Source organism: Aotus nancymaae, unplaced genomic scaffold (assembly GCF_030222135.1).
Source record: "Aotus nancymaae isolate 86718 unplaced genomic scaffold, 86718_ANA_hifiasm-v0.15.2.pri h1tg000020l, whole genome shotgun sequence".
Classification (NCBI taxonomy): Eukaryota; Metazoa; Chordata; class Mammalia; order Primates; family Aotidae; genus Aotus; species Aotus nancymaae.
Window position 1 is genome coordinate 45,143,455 of NW_026988432.1, and position 24,759 is coordinate 45,168,213.

Consider the following 24,759-nt stretch of genomic DNA (forward strand, 5'->3'; position numbering starts at 1 on the left):
CCAGCCTGGGAGACAGAGCAAGATCTTGTCTCAAAAACAAAAGACAAACAAACAAAGAAAATTAAATAAATAAATAAGTCTTGCTGGTTAAATTTGTTGAAGATATTTTGTATTATTTATATTCATTGTTGATAATTTGAATGACTGGGATTTCTCAGGCTGTATCCTGTCTTGAATTTTAGCAACCTCTGCAGTTTTTCTAAAGTTTTGGATGCCTGAATACTTATTAGAAGAGTATGGCCAAGTGTGGTGGCTCACACCTGTAATCCCAGCACTTTGGGAGGCCAAGGTGGGCAGATCACGATGTTAAGAAATCCTGGCCAACGTGGCGAAATCCTGTCTCTACTGAAAATACAAAAAATTGGCTGGGTGTGGTGGTGGGTACCTGTAGTCCCGGCTACCCGGGAGGCTGAGGCAGAAGAATCGCTTGAACCCAGGAGGCGGAGGTTGCAGTGAGCTGAGATCGTGCCACTGCCCTCCAGCCTGGGTGACAGAGCAAGACTTCATCTCAAAAGAAAAAAAAAAAGTACAAGAAGTTAAACTTGGGAACGTTTTTTTAAAAATATTTATTAGCTTTTTTAAGTATATTAGTGTGTTCAGTATGGGAGATTTTTAAAGGGGGTTTAAAGTTAAGTGAACATTTTCATTTGTGTGTAGGGGGTTTAAAGTTAAGTGAACATTTTCATTTTGTGTGATGAAGTGTTTCTTAAAAAATATTCTTTTTTCTATAAATTTCAAACTCTGGATTTCTTCATGACTAAGAAATGAAGAAATGGACTAAGATGGTGATGGACTAAGATGCTTAACTGGAATTTAGGGAGATTTAATTTTTGTTTCTTGTGTTAAATAATGTCATGGTAAAAGTATAATAGTGTTCATGAGGATCAGGCTTATCTCCAGTATAAGCCAGTTAGCTCTGCTTTGCAACATGACCAGACAAATATCATTGCTTTGGGGAAAACAGGCTTTTCCCCCCTCTCTTCTACAGCTCTTATTGTTCACCTGTCTTTCTCTATCATGCTTAGCCCATCATTACCTTTTCTAAGTAACTGACGAATTTTGCCAGAGAGTCTGGTCAGAGCAAAAGAAGAAATTTGCTTTTATTGTAAAATTAAATTAAATGACCATTTTGGCCATTGTTGACTATGAGCAACTGGGTATTTTCTCTAGGGTTTTTTTTATTGTCTTGGTGGAGGTATCTTTAATATGCTCCCCAGTTTTGAAATAGAGTCTTGCTCTGTCACCCAGGCTGGAGTGCATATATTGAGGGTCTACTACAGCGTGGGTCTACTGTAGGTGTGGAAATAAAAACACTTTGTGTAGAGCTTAGTATGTGGTAAAAACCTAGTAAATGCAGACTTTAGTGCTGTTGTTTTGAAGTATCGATATATAGGAGTGTTAATAATCTGCTTTTTGTTCATTAGACTATATATTTTATGAAATTTATTTTTTAGGTTACAAGTGAACCTGAAATGATTGGAACTGAAGTTATTTCAGAATTCTTAATTAATGGTGAAGAATCAAAAGTGGTAATTATTTTATCATTTCTCTGCTTTATGCCTTTCTGAAAGTAAGATGAAAACAAATTTTAAAATCATCTTCACTTATTCAGTTTATATTCTAATTTTCATAAGAACTAAAATTTGGAAGATTAGGAAACAGGAATTGCTCAGGAGGAAATTGGTGGTTTGCAATGGTCTTTGATTTGTTAGTTTCTTGAGAAGCCTGTTGAAAGGTTTTTGCTTTCTTCTTGATGTCAGTGTGGTAATTTCACCTGATACTTAGTTGGCCACAATATTTTGCTTTTTATGAAAAGTGATTATTGAGGGTTTAGGCCTATAGTTGTTAAATTTAGAGATTTTATTTTGAAGAAGATGCTTTTCCTAAATTAATTGGTATTTTAAAGTTTGGGTCATGAGTTTATGTTTTTGCAACATTATAGAATTAGGCATTGTGCTATTTAAGATATTATGAAAGCATAATAAGAGTGACTTAAATATCTCCACAGGCAAGACTAAAGCTCTTTCCCCATCACATAGGGGAGCTGCATATTCTGGGAGTTGTTTATAATCTTGGCACTATCCAGGGCTCTGTGACAGTAGATGGCATTGGTGCTCTTCCCGGATGTCACACAGGTAAAGGCTATAGCATTGGTAAACAATTAGAAAACTTTCTTAAATCATTCCATAGAAAAAAAATGAGCAAAAATGAGGTATTTTCTAAATAGGTTTACTGTACCTTTACGTAAAGGCATTTAGCTAGATGTAAGAATGACAAATTTAGATTATTTTAATCTCTAACATAGTGTCAAAAGTAAACAACTTGATTCCCTTCTGATATATTTTCTTTTGATAATTTTTAGACTGTTTGTATTTTTTTCTGTTATTGATCCAAATTTAGTAAATTCTAACCAAGTACATTCTAACCATTAATTGTCTGCTGCCAATTTAAAAACCATATTAGTATGTTCTATTTTTTGAATATTTCCTTTTTATAAATCATGGAACAGATTAAAGACCCGTGTTTTCACATCATTGGATATTAAATATCTTAAAATTCTATCTTCTGTCTTGAAAAAAAGAGTAGGGTTTTAGTGTTAATCTCATATTCTTGGTGCACTATACAGTATATTCTACATATACTACAAGATATATGTATTTAACATAGTTTTCTTTGTTTTTTTAAACTCAGGGAACCCTTCAAGATTTAACATTAACATGTAATTACTACTATATGTAGTTATTTGAGTTTAAGTTGACAAGATGCTAGGAGAGGGAGTTTACCATGAAACTTCTTATTTCTGGGTCTTCATAGTCATTGACAGACATGAATTTAACATTTACAAAAGCTGATTGTTAATATTGAGAAACTGGGAACACTTGGAAAATTTGTTGGTTCTTTTAACTTTCAATTAAATATACTTGCCTGGATATCTAGGATAATTCAGTACATCATTTAAGAAAAATAAGTGAAATGAATTCACAGAAACTAAAAAAATTTTACTAAACAAAAAAATTTGCACTAAAATTGAGTAGTCTTCATTTTAGTACTATATTTGTATTTTTTGGTTGACAAGTACCAGATGAGGTTTATTTATAAATTAGCTTGCTAATTTATTGCATTTTTAAAACAAGATAACTGGATATTAAGAGCTTTTTGAATCTCCTTTTTTTTTTTTGAGACGGAGTTTCACTCTTGTTACTCAGGCTGGAGTGCAATGGCGTGATCTCAGTTCACTGCAACCTCCGCCTCCTGGGTTCAAGCAATTCTCCTGCCTCAGCCTCCCGAGTAGCTGGGACTACAGGCTCACGCCACCATGCCCAGCTAATTTTTGTATGTTTAGTAGAGACAGGGTTTCACCATGTTGACCAGGATGGTCTCGATCTCTTGACCTCGTGATCCACCCGCCTCGTCCTCCCAAAGTGCTGGGATTATAGGCGTGAGCCACCACGCCTGGCCTGAATCTCCTTTCTTTTCCCACTTGTATGTAACTAGGATCTTAATCTAGCAGTACAAAGGTATGGTTGTCAGTAAAATACAGGTAGTTGTTTCATTTAAGGCACCAAATATATGCATTAAAATAATTTATATGTGGCTGGGTGCGGTGGCTCAAACCTGTAATCCCAGAATTTTGAGAGGTTGAGGCAGGTGGATCACCTAAGGTCAGGAGCTTGAGACCAGCCTGACCAACATGGAGAAACCCTGTCTCTACTAAAAATACAAAAACTAGCTAGGCACGTGGCATGCCTGTAATCCCAGCTACTAGGGAGGCTAAGGCAAGAGAATCGCTTGAAACCTAGAGGCGGAGATTGTGGTCGGCTGAGATCACGCCATTGCACTCCAGCCTGGGCAACAAGAGTGTCTGAAATAAATAAATAAAATAATTTATATATTATTGTATAACAATGGGAAGAGAGTTGAATTAACTGTTAAAATCCTATCTTCTAAGCAGAGTTTTCATGATTTATTGTAGCTCATTATTACATAAAATGCTAATAAGGATTCGGGTCACAAGAAGTATGGGAATCAGTACATTTTATATCTGATTTGAGACCATTGCAGTGATCTTCAGCACGTGAAAGGCTTTAAGTAGTCCTGCAAGAAAGATAGTTATATACTCTAGCTTTTTTCACACATACATGCACTACATAGATGCTTTGGGGAAAAAATCTCACATGAATATTAGTTTAATTTTGAGAAAACTAACCGTACTATATTTAAGTTTCTTCATGCAGGCTCTTGAGAAGATTCAGTTGTTTATATTCCAGAAATAATTCAAATTAGTATATATATTTGAGTGAAAGTAAAAAGTTGACCTTTTCATTGTTTTCCACTTCTTTTCTTTGTGAATAGATATCCCTAAATTAAATTGTTGGACCTAAGGTAGTTATTCTCTCAGGTTTTGTTAGCTAATAGGCACACGGTTAAATACAGATTTCAGAGGACTTCCTGTTGAGTAATGTGTAGTCTTAGCAAAGTAAATCTAAAACCAAGTGAGAAATTAAGTAGCATACCTTAGTTGGTGTTAAACATGGAATGAAAATATACTAAATTATTTGATTAATCATGTTAATCAAAATTGTCTAGACATTTTCTAGAAATAACCTGAAACAGTATTCACATATTCAAGTCAAATTGATGTCCGTTAATATACTGCATTATTTTATGGCATTGATTATTTTTTATTTCAGGAAAATATTCCTTGAGTATGGCAGTTCGAGGGAAACAGGATTTAGAAATTCAAGGTCCTCGACTTAACAACACAAAAGAAGAGAAAACATCTGTTAAATATGGCCCTGATCGACGTTTAGATCCCATAATCACAGAAGAAATGCCACTATTGGAGGTATTTCACTTTTTAAAATTTCATGGAATTAATTTATCTATATGAGCAGATATTCTGAGTAAATTAATTGTAGGCTCTGAGGGTTTTGTTAGTACATTGAATTATTTTAAATTATTAAGCTAGTGTTAAATATATTTAATTCACAATGTAAGGCAATCATGCAAATTGCCATTAAGTCATAGCTAGATTATACAATATAACTCTCAAAATCTTAATGGAAAATGGGAAAAATACTTCTGATAATAAGATCAGTGACTCTTTTTCATAATTTATGAAAAATAATTTGTGAATGAATGCTTATAAAAAACGTAAGCAATATATATAGAAGTATATGAATAAAAAGCAGTATTTCTTCACCTTCTTCTTATCTTCACCTTCTTTTCCCATCCTATCCTACTTTTATGCCAGACAAATTAAAATTTGCAAAAGATAAAAGCTGTTGCTAGGTTGCATAGCCAGAGAAAGAGAAAATGTATTATTTAGTTGAAGGACCTTGGAATATCTGATGGATACTAAAGTATAGAACAAGAAGTGGCAGAAGCTCTAGGGAATTTAAGAGCAAATATTTTTAATCCTCTGGAAACTATTGTTTTTGATATAACTCTAGTCCAGCAACTTACAGTCTTTGTGCCACTTCAAATTTCAATTTTCTACAAGAAAGATATAGTCCACTTTGGATCAGGCTTATACCTGAGGAGCAGGGCAAAAGTGGTAAGGCCGTGTAATGAAAGGGTGAATACCAGAAAGAGGCCCTTCCTCCCACATCCTCAAGTTATTCTAGTAGGGGGTTTACAAGGATTGCACCCTACCTCCAAAAAGTGCCGGTGATATCAAATTGCTGTTTATCTTTTCAGATCTTTCAGTGTGCACTTATATGTAGTTTTAATAATTGTAGATGGAATCATACTATACATGTTTTATCCTATACTTGCTTTTTAATAACTTAGTCTTCTTTTTAACCATTGCATATGGTGTTCTTTTATTTGGATGTACTGTAATATATTTTCATGCTCTCAATGGGTGTGCTTCTAGTTTTTTATCAATACAGAATTCTGTAGTAAATATCATTATGTATATATTTTGTCCATGTTCTAGATTTGACTAGACTTTAGAAATGGAATTACTGGGTGGAGAGACATTTAAATTTTGCAGTATACTACAAAATAACCCTCAGCAAAGCTATAGTAAATCGCACTTAAAATTCTTCAGAGTGAGAGTGCCGGTTGCCTCACATCTGTGCCATTCTGGATAGTATCAGTTTTTGTTTTTAACATTTGCAAATCAGATTGAAAAATGACCTTGTTTTTATTTACATTTCTCTGATAACTGTTAAGGTTAATCAGCGTTTTTTGTCCATATGATTTTTTTCCCCCTCTATGTGTCCATATGATTGCCTGCTTATACTTTTTTTTTTTTTTTGAGACGGAGTCTTGCTCCGTCGCCCAGGCGACAAGATCTGTCGCCAGTCCAGCAACGTGATCTTGGCTCGCTGCAACCTCCACCTCCCAGGTTCAAGTGATTCTCCTGCCTCAGCCTCCTGGGTAGCTGGGACTACAGACGTGTCCCACCCCCCAACACTAATTTTTTATATTTTTAGTAGAGATGGGGTTTCACTGTGATAGTCAGGATGGTCTCAATCTCCTGATTTTGTGATCCGCCCACCTTGGCCTCCCAAAGTGCTGGGAAATCTTTTAATTTTTTTTTTTTTTTTTTTTTTTTGAGAAGGAGTCTCGCTCTGTCACAAGGCTGGAGTGCAGTGGTGTGATCTTGGCTCACTGCAACCTCTGCCTCCCGGGTTCAAGCAATTCTCCTTCCTAAGCCTCCCAAGTAGCTGGGACTACAGGTGCACACCATGCCCTGCTAATTTTTGTATTTTTGGTAGAGATGGAGTTTCACCATGTTGGTTAGGATGGTCTCGATCTCTTGGCCTCGTGATCCACCCGCCTCAGCCTCCCAAAGTGCTGGGATTATAGGTGTGAGCTTCTACTCCCAGCCCCTTTCTTCTTGTATGATTTTTTTTGGTAGCAATCCTATACCTGTAGTGGTGATATTGGTAACATACTCATAAAAATGGTGATGAGTGGTGTGTGTTGAGTGGCGGGTATTGCTGAGCTACCTGTATTTTGTCCACATTTAACCCTTGTTTAATTGCGATGCATGTGAAAAGTTTTGTAGGGCAATTAAAAAAAACTTATGGACTGACCTGAGTGCCATTTTCCGGTTGTCAAGAGATAAGGCTCAAACTTTGTTTTTTAGTTCCAGTACCATTAATAGAACACAGGCAAGCTATTATGCCATCTTTCTATTATGTTAATATTCTGAAGGTATCCATACCAGGTTCTCTTTTGGATGCAGCCTACTCTGTTTGATAATATTTCCTATTTTTTTTCATTTCTTTCTGTATCAGTACTGCACTATGCTTTATCTTTTTTTTTTAATCTGGCAAGTTCCTTTCATAATCTTTAATTTTTTTTCATTTTTCTTGTATTTGTGCCATTTTTGTCCAAGCTTTTCAAGTTCCCACAATAATAATTTTGATTAGAGTTGTATAAGTAAAGCATAGGAGTTAAAAGGCTGATGATGAAATGAGTTAGGATTCAAATGTTATTTTAGGGCTATTCACCATTATTGTTTAAAAGTCATGAACTAATGAACATTTTATTTAGAATTATGTATATAAAAATTTGTTAGAGCTTACTTTCAGATGGGAAGATTCTGATCTATGTGGTTAAAGTTGTCAAAATAAATCGCTGTAAAACAGCAAAATATACTGTTTTTAATGATTCTGCTAACTTATGATTTTTTCTTTCTGCACCCCTCTCCATTTTTTTTTTTTCTTTTTCCCCCTGGAGACAGGATTGCTCTGTCACCCAGGCTGAAGTGCAGTGGCATGATCTCTGATCACTGCAGACTTGACTTCCTGGGCTCAAGTGATCTACCTGAATAGCTGGGACTACAGGTGCATGCCACCACGCCTGTCTAATTTGTTTGTGTTTTTTGTAGAGACAGGGTTTCACTGTCTTGCCCAGGCTGGTCTCAAACTCCTAAGCTCAAGCAATCCACTCACCGCCTTGGCCTCCCAAAGTGCTGCAGTTATAGGCATGAGCAACTGTGCCCAGCACCTGTGATTTTCAATAAGCCATATAATTTAAATGTTTTTCAGTTATTAAGATTTTTAAGTGTACAAATGGTTTTTAAATGCAATTCTTCTCAAATAAAATATTCTTATGAATAGAGTTTTACTTTTAGATTGTCTAAGCCTCATCCCTAATTATCTGGCCTTCATTTTCTAAGTGAAATTTTTTTCACTTAGAAAACGAGGAAGCTTAAACCAGATAATATCTTGGATTCTTTACTCTGTTGATCTTTATATTTATATTCATTTGGTTTTTGATATTGCTGTATTTAAGTTTGCTTCTTGCATATCACAGTTTTGGAAAAGTTTTGTAATAGATGCAGTTCTTGAAGAGGGTATTTTAGAGCAGAGGGCCTCTTGTTCTGCATAATAACAAAAACGGTGTTTGATGAAACAAAGCCTGTGAAGTGAAGAACAAAAAAATCAGTAGATCCATAACCTAAACATTTTACCTTAATTTAAAACATACAGGTGTACATTTATTCACCATTTCTGGGTGATGCATTTGGAACAGAGACCTTTTCTATGAATGTTGGTATGGGTTTCCTGATAGGAGTTTCATCTTGTCTTCATGCATTAAACTACATCCATAAGTTGCACCTTAAGTTTCCAGTTTTGGTTTCTTCAGAGTGAGAATCTAGATAGTTTGTCAAGTAATCTAATTACAATGTATGTCTAAATTTTTATCTGCAGATAAAAGCTGTACTTTCAGCTATAGATGAAAGCAGTTTACACAGTATTTAATTTATGTAAACAAGTTTGGAAAGAGATAGTGACTCTTGAAAGGAGAATATGATGGGCATTTTAAAAAGCTATTTTAAAGCCACTGATGTTCAGTTCTGTAAATATTACTCAGTATTTTCTAGTAAGAGAATAGAGAAGTTGGTTAATTCAACAAGGTAGTATGATAGAAGTCAGCTAATAGACTTAACAGCTAATATAGCATACTGAAAGCAAACATTGATCTGTGGGCACTGTATATACTTACTAGAAATTGTGGATTAGGAATATTTTATTCTTCAGTTCTGTTGGAGAAAATGATCCCTCCCTACATCTTTTTATTTTTTTTTAATACAATTGTTTCTGTTAGGAATAGTTTTAACATGTAGAGAAGCAGAGAGAAGAGCAAACTCCTTTAATATCTCACTGCACAAGCACTGTTATATATATGTACCATTCAATTAGACCATTTGATTTGTGTCTGTCATTTTCTGTTACAGATAAAGCCACAATGAATAATCCTAAGCATGTCATTTTGTACTCACACACGTATCTCTTTAGGATAAATTAGAAGTGAGATAGTGAGTTCTTGGTCTTGTTTCCCATTTACATTTGAAATTATCACAAATATCAGCTGTTTAAAAGGATTTTCAGCAACTGAGCATTTGAAGTAAAGGCAAAATGTACTTGTTCTTAAAGAGTCTAAATAGTATATTTAGTAAACCTGTGTTCTGAAGGTATAGTACATGTGATTCTACACATAATTGGTACTACTGGTCTTTTATATGTTCCATCACTGTCACCATTTTACCAGTGCTGTAACCTTCTTGATGGTATTTATGTATCTCTATGTATTTTAGTGTGTTTTTACACACTAAATGCCCTATTTCATTTTTTATTAATGCAGGTGCATTAGATGTAATAACTCAAAATTAATATTCCTCCACAAGTTTTAGCTTGACTGTAAGCTTGTTTGACACTGACTAATCAGAGAATCAGTGTCTTCAGTATAATGCTATGCCTAGTTTATTTTTTATCCTATTAAATCTATACGTGGGATTTCTACATTAATCCCTCATTTTCTCATTTAAAGTTTCTGATATCCCCAAATTTCATCTGATTTTTTTTTTTTTTATGAAGAATGTGGCCATAATGAAGTCCCACTCACACTTAGATTCAGAAACATATTTTCACTGGAATTTAATGAAATGACTACCTGGTATAACTTTATTAGAACATTTTCACTCATATTGTTACCTTTATATTCCTGCTTGTTTACATGTTAGTGTTAGTTGTGACATTTATACTTAAAGGTCTTTTGTGTGTGTATGTGTATGTGCATACACGTGCACGAGATGAGGTCTTACTCTGTCACGCAGGCTGGAGTGCAGTGGCATAATCTTGGCTCACTGCAACCTCCGCTTCCTGGGCTCAAGCAATCCTCCCATCACAGCCTCCCCAGTAGCTGGAATCACAGTTGTGAGGCTAGTTTTTTGTATTTTTGGTAGTAACAGGGTTTCACCATGTTGCCCAAGCTGGTCTTGAACTCCTGAGCTCAAGGGATTTACCAACTTTCGCCTCCAAAGTGTTGGGCTTACAGGCATGAGCCACTGTGTCCAGCCAGTATCCTTAAGGATCATTTAAATGCAGATAACTTACTGTATGAGTTCATTAGCCTGAATTTCCATCTCTTCACAAGTCCACCATCCCTCATTTGAAATCCTGAGACCACATGTGTGTTGGAAAAAAATTTTTTTAGAAGTGTGTGTGAAGTGTTACATAAACCCCATTGTTTTGTGGCAGCACCTGGTAATCAAACACATTAATATTTCTTGAATGAACTATATTAATATCACACTAAATGGGAAAGACTATAAAAAGCCTCTGTTAGGTCAGGTTTTGCCCCCACATGAGTTACTAAAAGCCTGAGGTTGTTTGGAGTTTTTTGGATTTTAAAATTATGGATATGGAGTCATAGATCTGCCCGTTTTTCCGCTTTAACTTCCATGGTATATCTGGCATATCTTTTCATCTTAATGATGTAGACATAAGTAGTTGAGCTACTGCTTTAGTTAACAGTGATAAGGGTTATAAAACTGATATTTACTTCATATAGCTGTGTTAAACTACTTTTAACTTTTCTGATCTGTAATCTACCAAGTTATGAAAGTTTTGACATGTTAGCCTTCTTGTTACTGACGTATACCTTTAATTCATAACTCCAGAATCACTACTGAGTGGCAGAGTAACATTCTTCTCTTTGTCTCATCATATTTTCTAAAATGGAGTCATTAACTACTACATATTCAGGGAGATAGCAAAGAATTAATGAAATACTTGTAAACCTTTAGTAAAAAAAAAAAAAATGCATCTTAAAGTGTTATTCATTAGAGGTTCAAAATTTTTAACAGATAAATAATATTTTTTCCCTCCAATGCAGGTGTTCTTTATACATTTTCCTACGGGGCTCCTCTGTGGAGAAATACGAAAAGCATATGTAGAATTTGTCAATGTCAGCAAATGTCCACTTACTGGATTGAAGGTTGTTTCTAAACGTCCAGAGTTCTTTACTTTCGGTGGTAATACTGCTGTTCTAACACCACTGAGTCCCTCAGCTTCTGAGAACTGTAGTGCTTACAAGACTGTTGTGACAGATGCTACCTCTGTGTGTACAGCACTCATATCATCAGCTTCTTCTGTAGACTTTGGCATTGGCATAGGATGTCAACCAGAGGTGATTCCTGTTCCCCTTCCTGACACTGTTCTTCTACCTGGAGCCTCAGTGCAGCTGCCAATGTGGTTACGTGGACCTGATGAAGAGGGTGTCCATGAAATTAATTTTTTGTTTTACTATGAAAGTGTCAAAAAGCAGCCTAAAATACGGTTAGTATTTTGAAACCTTTAAAATTTAACATCTGTGTTTAATGTACATGCACATATTCAGATAAACATTTTGATATTTACTAGCATATTAAGAAATTACTCCCTTCCAGGTTATGCATGATATTTATATCTGAAGTTGTCTCAAATAGAACTGTAAGTTTTAGGTACCCAAAAATGGAAAAAAAAAATACATACACTTTATTTAGTTGCTTCTATATGTAAACTTAATTTATATTATTTGATAATATAAATTATTATTTGATATGATTAAGTACTACGGACAGAGCTATCACATAGTAATGAAATTAACAGGTGCCATGTATTAAAATAGTGTTTCACGCGTATTTGAAGACAACCTGCCTATCTGACTACAGTTGTCTTGAGTCGTCCTTTTTGTTGTTGTTGTTTTGAGACAGAGTCTCACTCTGTCTCCCAGGCTGGAGTGCAGTGGTGCAGTCTCTGCTCACTGCAGCTCCGCCTCCCGGGTTCAAGCAATTCTCCTGCCTCAGCCTCTTGAGTAGCTGGGATTATAGGCATGTGCCATTATGCCCAGCTGATTTTTGTATTTTTAGTAGAGACGGGGTTTCGCCATGTTGGCCAGGCTGGTCTGGAACTCCTGACCTCAGGTGATCCGCCTGCCTTGTCCTCCCAAAGTGCTGGGATTACAGGTGTGAGCCACCATGCCCGACTCAGTCATCCTTTTTTAAGAAAATTACTTTTTTTACCTTTTTTTTTGCTAGTATTCCCCCTTGCCCCACAAGAATGTATGAAGAAAAGGTACATATTTATAGAATGGATGCTTATGATGGTGTTACAATAGATGATCACTGAAGAAATCAAAGCGAACTGGCTCATCCAGGATCTGTGATCTGTATTTTGTTCAACAGAATATTTTATTTTGATACCTCCATTGTCATTTTTACAAAATTAACTAGGAATAATTCAGGGGCTGAGGCAGGAGATTCACTGAGCCCAGGAAGTCAAGGCTACCAAGAGCCATGATTATATTATTGTCCTCCAGCTTGAATGACAGAGCAAGACTCTGTCTCAAAAGAAAGAAAAAAAGATTTTAGCATTTGAATATCAAGAGAGGGGTATGAAAGAGAGTAGTGGATATTCCAGGGAGCGGCTATATATATGAATAAAGATTTACAAATTAGAGACTAGAAACTGAATATAGTTAGTTCAACCACAGTGTAAAACTGGTGTAGAAGAAGTAAAGGGGAAGAAACCTTTGAATGTAAAGCCATATGGCGAAGAGTTTTGAATACTAGGTTAACGTTTGAATTTTATTTGGTAGTCATTCAGGAGCTTCAGAACCACTATTAGAAAGAAGCTGGGCATGGTGGCTCACGCCTGTAATCTCAGCACTTTTGGAGGCCGAGGTGGGCGGATCACTTAAGGTCAGGAATTCAAGACCAGCTTGACTAATATGGTGAAACCCCATCTCTACTAAAAATACAAAAATTTTCTGGTGTAGTTGTACACACTTGTAATCCCAGCTACTCAGGAGGCTGAGGCAAGGAGAATTGCTTGAACTGGGAGGCAGAGATTCCAGTGAGCCGAGATCACCTCACTGCACTCCTGCCTGGGCGACAAAGCAAGACTCCATCTCAAAAAAGAGAAAGAAGCACAATAAGAACATTGCCATATGAAGATTATTTTTATGTGTTATACAGATGAATTTTATAAGCAGGGCAAAAAGTTAGACAGGGAGATTATTAGTTTCCTTCCAAATTGGATAGAAAGAATTGAACTGGAATTAGGCTGTGTAATTTTACTTAATGTATTCTATGGATTTTTAGAGTATAAATGGTCCTGAGAGTGATCAGTTTTTAAAATCTTTATTTGGAATTAGTTAATTATTACGTAGAGACTCTTAGATTAAATGTGCTTTTTTTTTTTTTCTTCAGCCACAGAATATTAAGACACACTGCAATTATTTGTACTAGTAGGTCTTTAAATGTACGGGCTACTGTCTGCAGAAGTAATTCTCTTGAAAATGAAGAAGGCAGAGGAGGCAATATGCTAGTCTTTGTGGATGTGGAAAATACCAATACTGTAAGTTGGTTTAAAACTAAATTTTGTTTTTAATTATATTTGAAGTATTTTTTTAATTTTTAGTAGTTTTTTTTTTTCTTCCTTTACAAGACAGCATAAGCTAGGGATTTTCAGAATGTTCATGTAGAATAGTGTGAAATAGTCTTAATTCTTCATTAGATTTGTAATTTTATCCCTTAGTCTGTCTTCAAATAAAAAGATCTTCTGTCCCAGCACTTTGGGAGGCTGAGGTGGGTGGATCACGAGGTCAAGAGATCGAGACCATCCTGGTCAACATGGTGAAACCCCGTCTCTACTAAAAATACATAAAAAAACTAGCTGGGCATGGTGGCGCGTGCCTGTAATCCCAGCTACTCAGGAGGCTGAGGCAGGAGAATTGTCTGAACCCAGGAGGCGGAGGTTGCAATGAGCCGAGATCGCGCCATCGCACTCCAGCCTGGGTAACAAGAGCAAAACTCTGTCTCAAAAAAAAAAAAAAGATCTTCTGACATTAATATGGTGCACACTGATATGCTATATAGTTCCATATGATAATAATTCTAAAAGATCTCATAAAGTGCTTTGTAGTCTCACCATTGAGATCTATTGGTGTTACTGAATTGTGAAGTTCTGTTAATATATCACATTCAGTATTGGTAATCTTCACTGGCACATTTCTAACAGTACCATTTCCTTTATATAATAAATTTCTAAAATATTGCCATTCCTGGTTTTGCATTCTAATATGAAAATGAATTTTTTTTTTTTTTTGAGACAGGGTCTCACTCTGTCACCCAGGTTGCCCACTGCAACCTCAGCCTCCTGGGTTCAAGTGATTCTCATGCCTCAGCCATCCGAGTAGCTGGGATTATAGGCACGCACCTCCATGCCTGGCTCATTTATTTGTATTTTTAATAGAGACAAGGTTTCAGCATATTGGCCAGGCTTTAAAAATAAATATTCTTGAAGACAAGAATGTGATCTCATGTTTAAAATAGGACCTTAGCATTAGGTTGATTCCAGTTCAGGTACTTATTTGAAATATTACTTAATTCTGTAATGTTCTTTACTTTAACTTCATAAATTTGTAAGGTCTCTGCTTTCTAGAATATTTAGGGTTAATATGCTATACTTTGGTGATCTCCCCCCAAAAATCAGTATTTTTATAGTAAGATTGAGAATTTTTTAATAATTTCAGATTAGCTCTTAGGAAAATAAAAAATTACATGCTGTTTAAATAATTTCATATGTACTGACCATATATTAGGATTCTGTTTTGTGAGTTTTTATTGCTTGTTTTTTGCCTAGTAAGAATATCTCAGAAAGAGTAGAGCAAAAAAAGAAAATGCCATAATTTTGATTAAAAATTGACAACAATTTTTAGTCTTTTAAATACTACCAACAGCTCATTATGACAGACTTTAATAACTCAATTCCTTTCAAAATTTTAAAATTTACCACTGAATGTGCATTACAGTTGAAAATACTTCTGGTACAAAATATTGATGTCTCTGAAAATGTGTAGAAAGGGATTTAAATAAAGTTTTTTAAATGTATGTTGTAATTGCATCTTATGTTAATTGACATTGCCTTTGGTAGCAGCGTCTGAATTTTGTTCTCATTGGAACATTCTGATTTAGTTCTTCTAAATCCTGAATGACTCTCCTGTCTTTTTTTTCCTAACAGAGTGAAACAGGTGTTAAGGAATTCCATGTAGTGCAAGTATCAAGTAGTAGCAAACACTGGAAGTTACAGAAATCTGTAAATCTTTCTGAAAACAAAGGTTTGTGCATTTTTCCTGCTACATGATAAATTTTGAAATTTTATTACTTGGTTTTTCAGAATAGTACCAGAATATTAGGTTATTAGGATTAACTTTTTGAGCATTAAATTGTGATTTCATTAGTTTACCTAACTATAAATCAAATTACCCATTTTGATCCAGTCATTTCCATTCTTTTATTCCCTTCTATATCTTTTATACTTGTATTTTCTTCTTTTTTTTTTTATTGTAAAATTAGTGCTTGGGTACATGATTACTGTCAATAATTCAACCAGGGCTGGGTATGGTGGCTCATGCCTGTAATCCCAGCACTTTGGGAGGCCACAGTGGGCAGATCACAAGGTCAAGAGATTGAGACCATCCTGGCCAACATGGTGAAACCCTATCTCTACTAAAATACAAAAATTAGCTGGGCGTGGTGGCACACACCTGTAGTGTCAGCTACTCGGGAGTCTGAGGCAAGAGAATTGCTTGAACCCAGGAGGTGGAGGTTGCAGTGAGCCAGAATCATGCCATTGCACTCTATCCTGGGTGACAGAGCAAGACTCTGTCTCCAAAAAAAAAAAAAAAAATTCAACCAGTACAAAATAGATAGATGAAAATATGGATTTTTCTCTTTGTTTCCTTTACCACTGCTGGGTTTATCTGTGAATAGCCATACCTATACACTGACTGGCTTTTCTTTGAATTTTTATGTTTATATAACGTTCAAACAAAAGAATATGTACCAGACATGTACTTAAAGTACAATTTTAAAAGTGCCTGCAGTTGTGGGAAAACATATAGCAGAATGCGTTCATATAATAATGGTGGTATAAATCATGCATATGAAACATACTGAAAGGAAATAAATGCAAGCGTGACGAGATTATGGGCTTTCTAGTTCCCATGTTCTGATCTTTCAAACTTTCTGTTTATCTGAAATGTCACATATATGAATATATATATATGCACACATGGATATGTATTTTGAGAAAATTGAAATTAATCTTTTTAAGAGGTCACTTCATTGAGATAAAAGAAAAGATGTTCTTCATTAAACATTATTTAAAATTACAAATTATTTTTTATTTTGACAAAAGAAGTGTAAATAATGAATTGGGTTTTATCATGTGATGAACTGAGAAACATCTTTGAAATTTCCCTTTTTCTTCCAGATGCTAAACTTGCCAGTAGAGAGAAGGGAAAGTTTTGCTTCAAGGCAATAAGATGTGAGGAAAAAGAAGGTAAATTCACTTTACTTTTACACTTTACTAAATGGTCATTTTATATTTTATGCCAGTGATATGATTAGTTTGTTTTCCCCTGTTTTTTAGCGGCCACACAGTCCTCTGAAAAATATACATTTGCAGATATCATCTTTGGAAATGAACAGGTATGCAAGTAAGCATAGTAGTGTTTGATTTTAAAAGTCATAGTTATGGCATATCTGGCAATTTTGGCAAGACTTGTCACAGTAATTCCCAAACTCTACTTTTTGGAGACAGGGTCTTCTTGCTCTGTCATCCAGGAGTACAGTGGCACAATCACAGCTCACTGTAGCCTTGACCTCCCAGGCTCAAGTGATCTTCCCACCTCAGCCTCCTGAGTAGCTGGGACTACAGGCATCAGCCACCACACCTGCCTAGTTCTTAAATTTTTTATAGAGACCAGGGTCTCACTCTGTTGCCTAGGCTTGTCTCCGGCTCTTGAACTCAAGCAATCTGCCTGCCTTGACCTCCCAAATTGCTAGAATTACAGGTGTAAGTCATCACACCCAGCCTCCCCAATCTCTTTGGAGGATAAACACCTCAACTTTATTGAGTTATGCAACCTGCCTTCAATTCCCAAAACAAACCAAAAATGCTTACGGACTATACCATTTGAAGTAGTTATTTAAACTTAACTTTCTTTTGAGACTATCATATGAAGTAAATACAGTTCTTGGGATTTTTTTTTTTAACAGCAAGGTTATGTGAGAGAACTTTTCTGTTAGGGAAAGTGGTCACAATGGAACATATAGATGATAACCCTCTGAAATTTGGCATATCATATCATTCTGAGACTCAGATTAATAAGGTAGATACATAAGGCTCTATTGTGATTTTAAAGCTATTACTGTCTAGGGCAGTGATATTCCATCCTAATTATATATAAGAGTTACGTAGAGTGCCAGGTGTGGTGGCTCATGCCTGTAATTTCAGTATTTTGAGAGGCTGAGGCAGGAAGAGTTCAAGACCAGACTGGGTGTCAGAGACCAAGGCAAGACCCTGTCTCTTTAAAAAAACAAGAACAACAACAAAGTCTCATAGAACGGTAGTATTCAGAGTTTCAAAACATGTATAAGTTATCAGAAGTCTTGTTAATATGCAAATTTTGATTCCATAGGACTTGGGTAGACCCTGAGGTTCTAAATCGTTAAAAGCTCCTAGGTGAGGTTGACATTGTTAGCCTGCAGACTATAATTGGACCTCGAAGATTTTATAAAAATATAGGCTTTACCTACCTACCTCTAAAGCTTTGGTTGATTAAATCTTGGGTGGACTTGAGGAGTATGTATTTTTAAGCTATCCCTGAAGATAATTTGAAGTAGAGACCTACTTTGAAAAATACTGAATCTAGGTCATAAAAGTTCATATAATTATATACCATTAATGGGATGATTTCTTCTTTGTGCTCATCCCCTTGATAATTCTAAACATCCTTATATTTTTGTACTTTTTTTATCATTTGCTTTCTTCTGACTCATCATTACTATCTTTTTACTATTTGAGGAAACGACTATTTAGAAATATCTTAAAGTTCTAAAAGCTCAGTAATTTCAAAACATGCATTACTTTTGGAGATACAGTGCTTTCTGAATGGTTGAATTTTCAGGACTTCAGTTATTTTTTATTATTATTATTTCTTTAAAAACTTTTAAAATCCCTAGAAACATCAGCAGGACTCTTATATTGTAATTTTTATTGTATTTGTTGTTAAATAATTTTGTGTAAGAGCATTGAAGAAGGCAGAAACAGGCCGGGCGTGGTGGCTCATGTCTGTAATCCCCCCACTTTGGGAGGCTGAGGCGGGCAGGCAGATTACAAGGTCAGGAGTTCAAGACCATCTTGGCCAACATAGTGAAACCCCATCTCTACTAAAAATACGAAAATTACCCGGGCATGGTGGTGCATGCCTGTAGTCCCAGCTACTCGGGAGGCTGAGGCAGGAGAATCACTTGAACCCAGAAGGTGGAGGTTGCAGTGAATTGAGATTGCCCCACTGCACTCCAGCCTGGTGACAGAGCGAGACTCCATCTCAAAAAAAAAAAAAAAAACAGAAACACTTTTTTTTTTTTTAATTTTTTTTTTTTTTTTTTTTTTTTAAGACAGGGTTTCACCATGTTGGTCAGGCTGGTCTTGAACTCCTGACCTCAGGTGATCCACCCGCCTTGGTCTCCAAAGTGCTTGGATTACAGATGTGAGCCACTACGCCCGGCCACAAACACATTTTTTAATTTGATGAATCTGGTTGAATAAATAGAACTTGCTGAGCACTACAGATTAATGAGAAAACTATGGGGACAGTGTTTTACCAGAAAAAGTTCACACATAAGGAGAAAAATGTATATATTTATTAATATTTAATACTTAATAATTAACTTGAAGTTTAACATCTACATAATATATACATAGCCTGTAATACAGGAAACCATAAATGTAAAGATATTATTATGTAGCATATTATTTTATTAATTAAGGGAAATCCTGTAATTGAGTCCATTTAAAATTCTTTTCTCATGCTTCCATTGTTTAAACAGGAAAACCAAGTTAATGCTAATGATTCTATTTGCATTCTGCTTCATTGGATATTGCCTAGGATTTAAATGGGAAATATTTCTGTTATTTTTAAATATGGCTTTTCAGCATTTTATTTTCTTAGCAATACCCATTCATCCTCCCTACATACTTGGAACGTCAAAGCTGATGTCATGGGAGTGTAGTTTAATTGTTTTGGGGTGACAGCTTTAAGATTCAGAGTAACTTGCAGCTGGGCACGATGTCTCATGCCTGTAATCCCAGCATTTTGGGAGGCCGAGGCAGGCGGGTGCTTGAGCTCAAAAGAGTTCCAGACCACCCTGGATAACATGACGAAACTGGCAAAACCCTATCTCTACAAAAAATAGAAAAATAAAGTGGGTGTGGTGGCATGGACCTGTAATCTAGCTACTCGGCAGGCTGAGGTAGGAACGTTGCTTGGGCTTGGGAGCTGGAGGTTGCAGTAAGCTGAGATCGCACCACTGCACTCCAGTGTGGATGACAGAGTGAGACCCTGTCTCAAAAAAAAAAAAAAATTTACGGTAATTTGTACCAAATCTTTTGGTTGTTCAGGTGGCTCCTGTAATCAACTACATTGACAGGAATTATTGAATAAGACTTTTGGGTATATATAAGTTATAGAAATACAAATTTTGGCAGGATATATTTAATTTAAACTAAATATGAGTTATACAAAATAAATTTTGACAGAACATAATTAAAAGCATTTATGAAGACAAGTGATTTTCTTTTAACAGATAATAAGTTCAGCAAGCCCATGTGCAGACTTCTTTTATCGAAGTTTATCTTCTGAATTGAAAAAACCACAAGCTCACTTGCCTGTGCATACAGAAAAACAGTCAACAGAGGATGCTGTGAGACTGATTCAAAAGTGCAGTGAGGTGGATTTGAATATTGTCATATTATGGAAGGTATGTGCTACTAAATTATTTCAGCAAGCCTCACAGATACTTGACTCTTAAGCTGAAGAACGAATGTATATTGCTATTTATATTTTTTATGCTTATCTTTTCTAGTTTCAATATTGAAACTTTAACAGTTACATAATGACTTTTTTTTTTTTTTAAGATGGAGTTTTGCTCTTGTTACCCAGGCTGGAGTGCAATGACGCAATCTTGGCTCACCGCAGCCTCTGCCTCCTGGGTTCAAGCAATTCTCCTGCCTCAGCCTCCCAAGTAGCTGGGACTACAGGCGTATGCCACCATGCCCAGCTAATTTTTTTTTTTTTTTTTTTTTTTTTTCCCCAATGCAAGGGAATTTATTCAGGCTCCCGGACAAGGTTCTGCGGTCCGGACAGGAAGGGCCGGAGAAGTCGCCAATTTTTTTGTATTTTTAGTAGAGATGGGGTTTCACCATGTTGACCAGGATGGTCTTGATCTCTTGACCTCGTGATCCACCTGCTTTGGCCTCCCAAAGTGCTGGGATTATAGGCGTGAGCCACTGTGCCTGGCTGTAAAGCCTTTTTTTTTTTTTTTTTTTTTGGTCCTACAAAAAGAATTCATTCGAATTAGGTAACATTCTTCTGTGTTACTGTTTTTTTTTGGTGTGTGTGTATTACAGAGAATATTGTAGACATGATAAGCTCTGAAAGCAGGTGGTATTCATCTGTTGGGGCATTTCCAAACACTCTACAGAGGGAAAAAATAGCACCATGAACCTCTGGAAACCCACTACTTTGGCTCCAACAACCACTAATTTTATGTTATTCATATTTCATATAATCCATTTACCTTCCCTTTCCTTTTATTAAATTGTTAAATTTTTACCTTTTGTTGTAGTGCTTTTTAAATGACAAAATATTTCATCTGTAAATGCTTCTGTATGTACTTTTAACAGAAGAAGACTTTTTTGTTTAATATAACTGCACAGTATTATCTTTCCCAACCAAATTAATAATTCTCAATTATCTAATTGATGGTTTGTGTTCTGTTTTTTTCCAGATTATTTAAATACACTATTTTACCTTGTTAAAAAATCAGATCCAAATAAAGTTCACACATGGTGGACCAGAATGAGATTATTTAGACATTGCTATTCCCTAAAGTTAGCTAAACTAAAAGTTAGCTGCAGAGGAGTCTTATTTGTTACATTATACCCTTTTGTATCATGCATGTACTACCTATTTTTTTTTTTTTTTTTTTTTTTTTTGAGACGGAGTTTTGCTCTTGTTACCCAGGCTGGGCAATGGCGCGATCTCGGCTCACTGCAACCTCCGCCTCCTGGGTTCAGGCAATTCTCCTGCCTCAGCCTCCTGAGTAGCTGGGATTGCAGGCACGCGCCACCATGCCCAGCTAATTTTTTCTATTTTTAGTAGAGACGGGGTTTCACTATGTTGACCAGGATGGTCTCGATCTCTTGACCTCGTGATCCACCCGCCTCGGCCTCCCAAAGTGCTGAGATTACAGGCGTGAGCCACCGCGCCCGGCTGTACTACCTATTTTTAAAAATGATTCTGCAGTGAAATTAAGGATCTTGTCCAAGAATAATCACCCGAACTTTGTGCCAAGGTTTTGATTTTGTGTTGTTTGGTACAAGAGCCAGCATAGAAACATGTTTATAGTAGGTGATTAATACACGTATTTTAAATTGACTCAGAAGTTTTATAAGGTGTGGTTTTTTAACTAAACCATGTTTTCAAATAAACTTTTTAAAAACCAAGCTGACTTTGCATGTTTTAAATGAAATCTGCTAAGTAAATTGATACTTTTGTTGATTATGGAAGGTGTTTTATATTGAAAAGATCAGTTACACATTATTGGCTTGAAATCAAATGCTTCTGAACGTTAGAATCATATAAGTATATAAAGACCTTTAGCATTTGCAGCTTCATTCGACAGGTTTATGCCATGTAGCAATTCATAATATTTCTGAGACAAGGTTTTGTATAATGTATTCTGTATTCATTGTTAAGTGCATGGTATTCTTTGATAGGGAAAAGTGTTACCTTTTAAGAAATGGCCCTGAACCTAAAGCCCACTGCTAGTATCACTCATCACATAAAGAAGAAAGTTATCTAAGATTGTGATGCTCCTCAGCTGGGAAATGGAAGTTTGAATAGATTAAATAATGGGATATTAAGTTTGGTAGTGGTTAGTACCTTGATAAGTTTATAATTTACTCAATGGAGAAAAAGACTGGTAAAATTTTGTTTGTTTTATTAGAGTTCTAAATAATGCAAAAATGAGTCATTAGATTAAAGAAAATTTGAAAAGTCATTAAAGTTGTAGAGTAAGATGCACAGGAAGCATAGGACTCTTGAATAAAATATGATTCAGGGGAAAACCAAGAGCTCGAACATTTTTGTGAGAAAAAAAGTTGAAAAGGGGATGTAGTACAACTCCTAAACAATCTTAATCAAAAATAAAGGTTGGTTTTAAAAATCTAAGGTTTTGTGCAAGCAGGAGGATGTGTTATAGAATTAGCCATGGCTATGGGTGACTGTCACTCAATGCTACAGGATCACCAGAAAAGACATCTGCCAAGTCTCAGAACCTTATCCATCAGCTCTTACTCCTTCTTGATTAAAGATTACCCTATCAGGTGTGTAACTTCTCTTGCCTTTCTGGGTTTTGCAAATATAGACGCTGAGCAGGTCCTGAACCATCTTATGTCTTACTGCAGCACTAAGTTTTTCTGTGGTTGGCAAACTGTCACTTGTCCATGATAAGTACAGAAATTGAAAGTAAACAATTAGAAACTTTCATAGCATTTTGACAGAGTAATTTTGTATCTTTTCAATCTCTAATAGTAAAAATATTGGGCTTGTCAAAAAAAATTAAGCCTTTGTATTTGCATAATATGATAATAACAGTAAATCAGAGCTATTTGTAGATTATATTTTCCCCAGCATAGAAGCAATTCAAGGGAGAGAAGAGTATGTATAAACTGTAACAAGTATTTTAATATAGATAAAATCAGCTCACTATATCGGAAGAAGAAAGCTTTTTTAAAAGCATATATATTTATATTTATGGACGTAAGATTTCCACTTACAGGATTTATGATTGTACTCACTGATTTTGCTCAGCTATGTGATGAAACCCTAGGGCATTTCAGAAGCTAGACTGAGAATAAGCCTCTTGCCTGTATATTGATAGTTCAGTGAAGAGAAAGCTTGTGTTATGGCACAGCTCTTTTAAAGTAGTTTCTTAATAATTCTAAAGAATGTGGGAAAAGATTTCATGATGTGTCTCTCTCAAATATCCAGGCCAACTGTGTTATATTGAGGTAAAAAAGATTTGTTTTTTGGATAGATAATTTATTGATTTAATGAATAACTAAAAGTGGAAGTAATGACATTGCCAGCAGTGTTGATAATTGATAGATATTGGCCATAATATTTCCACCTTTTATCAAATATTGGGTTGGTTACTTTTGAGGTTACTGTCAAGCAGGGTAACATTTTGTTCTTTGCATTTTTTAGGCATACGTTGTGGAAGACAGTAAACAGCTTATTTTGGAAGGTCAACATCATGTTATTCTTCGCACAGTAGGAAAAGAAGCATTTTCATATCCTCAGAAACAGGTGATAAAATAGTTCACTTTGGAGCTTTCTGGTGAACTTGTGGGTTGTTTTTTTGTTTGGCATTTGTGTTTTTTGAAGGGGTCAGGTTTGTTCAGCTTTTTTTTTTTTTTGAAGGAACTCAGTCTCTCACCCAGGCTTGTGTGCAGTGGCACAATCATGGCTCACTGCAGCCTTGACCTCCCAAGGCTCAGGTGATCCTATGGCCTCAGCCTCCTGAGCAGCTGATACTAGAGATGTGTACCACCACACCTAGCTAATTTTTGGATTATAGGCATGAGCTACTACATACCGCCATGTTCAGATTTTTATATTGGTATTTGGAATGTGTGTTGGTGACAGAAGAATGACTAAAGTTAAAAGTGAACATAAGTTGATTGTAAAATTCATTAGCACCTTTATCAGAATATTAAGATCCAGTTATGATTTTTGGGGTTTCCTAAGATACTTTCCATATTGATTCTGGAATTCATAGGTATGAAAAGAATTGATTTGCTTAAGAGTAGAGAAACCGTATCTCTTTATTTTCTTACTTGTTATAACAGAATATCATTGCAGAGTTCTGGGGGTATATTGTAATATGTAAAAGGTGGCCTCTGCAGTTGTGTAGCAGCTGCTGATATCATTGAATATGCTTTCTTATTTTTCCTAAAACTATTTAATCTTACTGAAAATTTTTTATGGCAAATATGAATAAAATATAAGCACATTTAGTCCAGTAATTCAAACACTGGCCCTGTATTGTGTTTATAAATAATGGATCTTAATTTTCAAGGCCCTACCTCTATTATTATTATTTTTCATTTCACTGTGGTCCTTAAAGTACCTCCCCATTAGTTTTGACAACTTTTTATTTTGAAATAATTGTCAAACTTATGAAAAACTTTCAAGAATAATGTTAAAAACTCCCTTATAATTTTCATTCAGGTTACTAGTGGTTGGCATTTTACATTATTTGCTTTGTTGTTTTTTATTTACATATGTATTAATTTTTTTCCCTTAATCATTCTTAATTACTCCCAAGTAAAT

The 24,759-nt window shown here is 35.5% G+C and overlaps 1 protein-coding gene across 4 annotated transcripts in view; it reads left to right on the plus strand.

The window, feature by feature from the left end:
• TRAPPC8 (trafficking protein particle complex subunit 8) overlaps positions 1 to 24,759 on the plus strand; it is a 112,112-nt gene that overhangs the window by 72,997 nt on the left and 14,356 nt on the right. For all 4 annotated transcript variants that reach the window (XM_021670014.2, XM_021670016.2, XM_021670015.2 and 1 more), the window contains 10 exons: positions 1,455 to 1,529; positions 2,009 to 2,135; positions 4,692 to 4,846; positions 11,143 to 11,585; positions 13,499 to 13,646; positions 15,312 to 15,408; positions 16,566 to 16,634; positions 16,725 to 16,783; positions 19,946 to 20,119; positions 23,632 to 23,733. In XM_021670014.2, coding sequence (XP_021525689.2) covers positions 1,455 to 1,529; positions 2,009 to 2,135; positions 4,692 to 4,846; positions 11,143 to 11,585; positions 13,499 to 13,646; positions 15,312 to 15,408; positions 16,566 to 16,634; positions 16,725 to 16,783; positions 19,946 to 20,119; positions 23,632 to 23,733 — 1,449 coding nt within the window. The remainder of the gene's footprint in view (positions 1 to 1,454; positions 1,530 to 2,008; positions 2,136 to 4,691; positions 4,847 to 11,142; positions 11,586 to 13,498; positions 13,647 to 15,311; positions 15,409 to 16,565; positions 16,635 to 16,724; positions 16,784 to 19,945; positions 20,120 to 23,631; positions 23,734 to 24,759) is intronic.